General features: G+C 41.3%; 1 protein-coding gene across 1 annotated transcript; it reads right to left on the bottom strand.

The window, feature by feature from the left end:
* Positions 1 to 6: 6 nt before the first annotated feature.
* On the bottom strand, positions 7 to 1209 carry LOC104524953 (toll-like receptor 10; the record flags this gene model as incomplete). The annotated part of the gene is made up of 1 exon (XM_010167982.1): positions 7 to 1209. A coding segment is annotated over exon 1 (1203 nt), but the record flags the coding sequence as incomplete, so codon positions are not given.
* Between the last annotated feature and the right edge of the window lie 6388 nt (positions 1210 to 7597).

The following is a 7597-nucleotide window of genomic DNA, read 5'->3' as shown; positions in this document are numbered from 1 at the left end:
GCTTACCTTGGGAAGGCTCTCAAATTTATTCCGCTGTAAAATAAGTAATTTCAGGTCTGTCAGAGTGCTGCAATTCTGGAACAATTCATCCGTCAGGGCATTGTGAGAAAAATTTAAATACTGAAATGAGCTTGTTCTTTTGGGGCAAAGCATGTGTGGCATATATGCATGATATATTGTCAAACTGGCAATATTCATCTCTGAAAATTGTCTGTATACAATCTCCTGATTGAAATAATAAACCTTATTACGAACATGCTCCAGAGTTAGCACTTTCATGGAGCCACCCAAAGAGATTGATTGTTCTAGAGAGCTCAATACAGGTAGAAATTCGTATTCATTCAGCACCCCCAGTGGTCCCCGAAAAGTCAAATGTCTCACAGTCAGATGCTCCACAGGTGAATACCAAATAAGCAGGAAAATTTGCAGAATGATAGCCCACTGTAAGTCCACAGTGTCAAGCATGAGAGTTGTTGTCTTTATTTTCTTCAGAAGTGTTAAAGAAGGAGGGGGGAAATCTTTGTAGCTCAGGGTATATTTTAAGTTAACTATTCTTAAGTTTTCTGAAGTGCTCATTCCATCATATAAGAGTGAAAAACTGAAGTTTTGGTCTGCTGCAAAAACAATGTGGAGACTCCTCGTATTCAAGGCTGTCAGACTCTGAGGCTCATACAGAGAAAAGTCTTCTAAGGTTAGGAAGACAGTGTGCAGCTGCAAATGTATGATATACCCAAAGTCTGACCTTCGTATTATCGTGGCACTTAATCCTAGGTACTCCAAACGAAACATGTTCCCAAATTCCTGACACATGGGCAGGGCAGTAAACTTATTGAAAGAAAGGTCTAAATGTCTAAGATATCCAAGAGTTTGACAGTAAACTTTCAAAATGTTATTATGAGATAAATCTAAGTATTCTAAGTCTTCATTAAAAATGAAGACACTAAAGTCAAGCTCCGTAATTAGATTATGAGAAAGATTTAATACTTGAAGGTCAGAAAGAGAAATAAATTCTAAGATACTAAGTCCAGAGATCCTATTATGTGATAAATCTAATACATGAGTGTGGACTGGAATGTTTTTTGGAACATTAGTTAGCAAACTGCTTGAATAATTTGCAATAAATTCATTTTCCATAGTTGGTTGGATATTATTCCATAGCATAAATGTAAAGACACAAGCAAACACATAGCTACTTGTAAAGGGTCTCATTATGCTTTCCAGGTTTATCTTGTTTTTTTACGGAAACACAGCAAAGAAGCATATCTTTGTTTTCTGTTCACTATGTCTCAGTGATGAGTCCAGCCCTATGAAAAGAAAACACATGGAATTTGGTGAATTTGTGGAACTGTTGAATTTGTTTTTTATTGCTAAAATAAAATTCAATACAAAATTTATGTAATAAAAATTTTATTTTTACATACTCTTGTTCTAAGTTTGTATCAATCCTCCTCACCCCATTCTTTAATTCCAATTATTTATTTTCTCAGTTAAGTAGAAATTAATTCCTTTATAATGGGAGGAATACAATCAGTCGTATGTTAAAAAAACACAGAGACATTGAGAAATACAAAATTCTCAACAATCTTGAAAAATACAAAACTGCTACAAATAGACATCAATGCATTTAGGAGTAAAATAGAACACAAAAAGCCTCCCATCTGCTCTTTCTGTACACCCCATGTCCACACACATTTGGGGACAGAACTGCAAAAGCCCCATGGACCCTCATGGGAACCAGTGCAAAAGCAATCTCTTCACTCAGAAGAGCCAGAGGATATTCCTCTTCACACCCCAAAGACCCAGGACACAGCCACACACCCCCTCAGGGTCAGCCGGTCAGAGAAGCTGCTCATCTTTGTCTTTACTATAGCACAAAGACATAGGGGTCCATTTTTCCAGTCAGTCGAGCTGGAGGAGGAATTATACTGTCTCGTTAATATTGTAATGCCAGTCTGTCCAAAAGCATACTAACAGGAAAACCACAGCATAACTGGACACTACGTATGAGGCAGTGGTACCCCAAATCTGAAAGAAAACACTTGATGCTTCCAAAGACTCTGGGATTTCTTAGGTGTCCTAGGAAATTTCCTGCATTTTCCAAATTACCCCACAGTCGCAACTTGACAAAGAACCTGTCTAGAAACGGTAAGGGACAATGTGTCTTGTTCTAAGGATCTAAAAGCCCAGGAAAGGAATGACTTTGTGGATATGGAAAATGGTCCAGTAGAATTCATGTATTGTTACATCTATCAACAGCCTACAGAGATTTGGAGAGGCGTCAATCCTATCAAGAAAAAGCATAATCTGGGCATTATTATCTTGTCATCAAGCATTTAACGCAACATGCAGACAACCTGGAATATGAACAAGTCATCAACTGTTTCAGGAGACAAACAGCCCCAATTTTTTTTTTTTCCTTAGCTGATTTTATTTGAAAAAACCTCAAAGTTTTATAATTCTTCCCCTGTGTAATCTTTTGTTAAATAAAAACCAAAAATCTGTTTTTTCAGTTCTAGGTTACAACATGCGTTAGTCTCCAATAATTTGATTGACTGATACCAAAACTCATCCCTTCCCCTCCAGGTCTCCTACCAAGCTTAATCAAGTTTCCTTTCTAATAAGTAAAGCAAAGATATGTGTAAGTAACATTACCAAAAGCAACAAAAGAATAAATCAGTAATGTGTAAATTTCTACCTCAATAGAATCCAATTGAGAGGTCAAATTCTGTCTGCAGGAAGTTGTGCTAGTGTATCTGAGTAGGGAATAGAAATGAAGCTGGGATGGTTGATCAAAATACAGTGTCACTCACAAGAAAAACCAAGACAAGGAGATCTGACCCAGCTTCCTTGAAAGAGTAGCTAACCATGTTCTTCAGAGACCAGGATGGAAAAGAACCTCTTGAATCAAATAAACTTTGATCTGTAACTACCTGGAGGAACTTCCCCCTGGGCAAAAGGGATGTCAGGAACAAAGCAAGAAATTTTCTGAAGGAAGAAAAAAACAATGATCCATGCTCCATTGCCAGATGAGTTTTACTGAGATTTACTGTTCATGCTATGCTATACACTGCAAGAAGGGACAATCCACACTGTACAGCACTGAAGGGTGTCACAGTCAGAGGATAAAGCAGCTATGTTTAGCAAAGCAATATTAAGGATCAATAGTTAGCCCTCCATCACTGTTTTATGATGGTACTAAATTAAAGTTGGCTGAGAATGAAAACTGCCATACCAAACTTTCTTCTTCCTTTCTTCTTTGTTGAAATGCAGCATACAGATGAGCATTTTAACTGAAACTTCAAAAGGCAAGAATATTTTCCATCAGTGAAGAAACACCAGCACCTGAGACTTGATGGAGTCCAAAATACATATAACAGAGAAAAAAAATGAGGCAAATACAACCCACCTTTTGTGCATGGAATCAATCTCCAACCAAAGAACCAGCAAGCCCTCTGCATACTTGGTTAACGTCCTCAAAACAGAACTTCAAACATAAGTAATCTTCAGGCTGGGAATCTCACATGTGATGCCAATTCTTTAATAACTACTACCTCAGGAAGCAGAAAGAACAGGGTTTTATTACACAGGTTATATAATACTAAGAATTAATCAAATTTCCCTGCAAGGCAGGTATTAAGAGCACAATGAAAGGAAACTTTTAACAGTCCAGACTCAAAATACATTTGCTTCTGTAATATTTGCATAACTATACAGCTTAGGAGGAAATAAACCTATCTGCAGTACAGAATATTCACCAAGGCAAGATTGTTTAAATAATTCTGCATTTCTTATTTTATTACTGGTTCTGATGGTTACACAGATGTTCTAGAAATTTATCAACTGCATCTCCTCTTTTGCACACACAGAAAAGAGGAAGCAGAACCCTCACCACCAACTTCTCTTCCTATCAAAATCTCTTGCAGAGGTCTACCCCACTGAGTTATTTCCTCAGCAAGCAGATTAATTAATGTAGCATATTGACAGATGGCAAAAGCTTAGATCTCAAAAGCCAGTAACAGGGGCAAACTGGTACAGTTCCAAACCCTTACAGGTCAGCCCTCCTTACACTACAGATGCCTTGGATGGTTATCAGGGATGCCCCACATTGCAGTTTTCTTCAAAAAATTATAAAAAAATAACTATAGAGAATATTTGTTATGATATGAAAGCTGTAAAGAAGCCATGAAGAACACAGCAACACAGGGCACCCTGGGGATGGAGGAATCCAATAAAGCAGCTATTCAATTCACGTCTTGAACAGGCACATGAACCTAGCGAGCAAATCAACAGGGCAGAGAGAGGGTGCATTGCAAAGGCAGATGTAAATAACCAAAACCAGCACCTCGCTCCCAGAAGCCTCCAGTTTATTACAACATGCTTCAGTAAGATTAATTAGCAAGGAAGAAAGAAGCAGAGATGAATAAATGAATTAAGATTTATTTAATCTTAATGAATTTTAAGATTAAATTTATGAAGTATGTAATGAATTCTTCAGACATGAACAAACAAGGGGAAGAGGGAGCAGCTTCGCCTATTCTGGGCTCAGTCTAGAGCTTACTCCACCCCATAAAACAGCCCCTTGGAGGACAGCTGAAGGCAAGAAGGGATTCAGCTCAAGAAAGCTGAGAAGTATGAAAATTTATTCTGGATAGTGGTGCCAGCTATATTTCAAACTTGCATTAGATTCCTTTTAAAACTTTTGTTTTGTAATTAACTTTTTAATTTATAAAGAAGAATTAAACCCTTTGCTTTGCTGAAAGAAAATATCTAGTTTGCATTTTGAGATTGAAGAGGAAGAAAGTCTAAACTGGAAGTGAACTGAAACCATTCTGCTTCCCCCAGTGCAATGAATCAGAGTAATACATTACAGAAAACTCTGAGACATCGGTGACCCAAGACAAGACCGGAGATCATGAATGTTTCACAATAAGCAGCAAGAGTCTTCTTGTCAGCCGATACTGTCTTGTCTTTAGGTTAAAGAAATTCCTGTCGCTGGGCATTAAACCATGAAAATGAACAGACTAAGGCGGTTGTTCACAGAGCAACAATATCACAATCAAATTGAGAACTAAACTATGCAAACCAGTGGCAGTTTCACTACAATCCATGAAAAAGCTTTGTTGCATGGACAAAATAAAATACACCATCAGCTTTCATCAGACTGACTCCAGTGCACACAGAGCTGTAAAAAGCAAAAGTATCTACCTTTAGTTCTTGTAGGATGTTTGTAGTAGGCACGCGGTGTTTCTCCACTTGCTGAGGAGACAGCTCCAGTGTGGGTAAGTCCTCACTGGGGAGGAGAATCACCGCAAAAAGGGCCGGCAAGGGCTCTTCTGGGGGCTCTTTTGGGGCTTTTCCGAGCCAGTTGCAGCTAGTGGACAACTTGTGGGCGGTCTGCTGAGGCGGCGAGGGCAGAGACAGCAGAACCAACGGCCACCCCCACCCCCATAAAACACTGCCCCAGGGAGCGGCAGTGACCAGAAGCGTGGTGCGTTAGCCGGGGAGTGACACATCCCTTTGCGTGGGCAGGGTGCTGCACTCTGCCCGTGGGTCTGTAAGTCCAGTAAGTGCTTGGGGTCTCAGCCACAATGGTGGGCACTTGCCTCAGAGCTAAGATCCGTGTTTCTGCACAAAAAGCCCCTGTGATGTCAGATGCTTCCACTCAGACAGATTTGGTGAGGAAAGAGGCTTCAGTACAGACAGCAGCTTGTAATGGGTGCCAAGACCTTCCCCTGGACATAAGGGAAGTACCTGCACAAAGTGGAAGCAGGTTGATGGTCTGTTACATCAGGCGGCCGAGTTAAAGAAAACAGGTAAAAGGTTGTGTGGTATTAGAGGTGACAAGTCTGAGATAGACAAATGGTTTCAGAAGCACATTCTGGTAACAGACAACACCTTGGACTCTGGTAACCCACAAAACCAGGGCTCTGTCTCAGTTTCCGCCCTCCAGCATTACAACCAGTAACAGGTATGAATTACTAACTATGGACACTCCCAAGCAATGTCCACAAGGAGCAACTGTACCCCCAGCACACAATGGGTGTCTGAAAAAGAAATGATGTGTTCATAGTGGTGACTCCCTGTTAAAAGGCACTGAGATGCCTATCTCTTACTTTGACAGGGAGTCATGGGAAGTGTGCTGCCTTCCAGGAGCTGAAGTTCAGGATGTTGCTAAGCAAGTACCTCAACTTGTTAAGAGCATCTTAACAAGAGCATCTGAAGAGATTACTATCCATTGTTACTCTTTCATGTGGGCATAAATGGCTCTGTAACCTGTAACCTGGGCAAAATCAAGAAAGACTACAGAGCTCTGGGGCAACAAGTGAAAAACTTTGGGGCTCAGGTTATCTTTTCCTGCGTTTTACCAGTCAGAGGCAGGGTGGCAGCCAGAAACAGGCATATAGAACATATCAACCTCTAGCTACATGACTAGTGTCATTGTGAAGGTTTTGGGTTTTTACTAGGTCAGCCAGCTTGCTGCCAAAGATTGCCCTGCCTCTTCTAGACAGGTGGATCCCATCCCTCCCTGAGAGATTGTAATCTGTATAGGAAGTCCCATTATCCTGAAAAACAAAACCCTCACACCAACACCAGCCATATAGCCAGGCATTTATACACATTATGTGTTTATTTCTGGCTTCCCTCCTTCCTCCAACAGGTGAAATGGAGGAGAAAATAACTTGGGCACTGATGTTTTTCACTTGCCTTCCCAGGGCTTTATAATCTTCCTTGATTCTGCCCATGCTCTGCCTTGTAGCCCACATGAAAGATCAACAGAGGCTAGTAGTCTGTTTCCTTACCCTGACATTTGCTGGAAAGGCTACACAGCCAGGAACACAGAGTCCAGGAGGTTCCTGCAGTGCATTGCCAATAACTTCTTGATGCAGGTGATGGAGGAGCCAACAAGGAGAGGTGTACTGCTGGACCTTGTACTGATAAAGAAGGAAGGACTGGTCAAGAACATGAAGGCAGGGGGTAGCCTTGGCTGTAGTGACCATGAGATGGTGGTGTTAAGGATCATGTGCAGTAGGCACAGAGCAACAGGCAGAATCACAACCCTGGACTTCAGAAGGGCCAACTTTGGCCTCTTCAAGGAGCTGCTTGGAGAAATCCCATAGGATAGGGCACTAGATGTTAGGGGGTCGCAAGAGAACTGGTTAATATTCAAACACCATTTCCTCCAGGCTCAAGACTGAAGCATCCTGAAGAGTAAGAAATCAAGTAAAAGAGCCAGGAGACCTGCATGGTTGAGCTGGCAGAAGTAATTGCTAACCACTCTCCATCATCTTTGAGAAGTCCTGGAGAACAGGAAAGGTGCCTGAGGACTGGAGGAAAGCCAGTGTCACTCCAGTCTTCAAAAAGGGCAAGAAGGAGGACCTGGACCTGGGTAACTAGAGGCCAGTCAGCCTCACCTCCATCCCTGGAAAGGTGATGGAACAGCTTGTTCTTGGCACCATCTCAAAGCATGTTGAGGAAAAGAGGGTCATCAGGAGCAGTCAGCATGGATTCACCAAAGAGGAGTCATGCTTGACCAATCTGATAGCCTTTTACAATGGGATGACTAGATGCATAGACGAGGGGAGGGCAGTGGATGTGG

This window comes from Antrostomus carolinensis, unplaced genomic scaffold (assembly GCF_000700745.2).
Source record: "Antrostomus carolinensis isolate BGI_N321 unplaced genomic scaffold, ASM70074v2 scaffold5135, whole genome shotgun sequence".
Lineage (NCBI taxonomy): Eukaryota > Metazoa > Chordata > Aves > Caprimulgiformes > Caprimulgidae > Antrostomus > Antrostomus carolinensis.
This window is presented reverse-complemented; position numbering and strand designations above follow the sequence as displayed.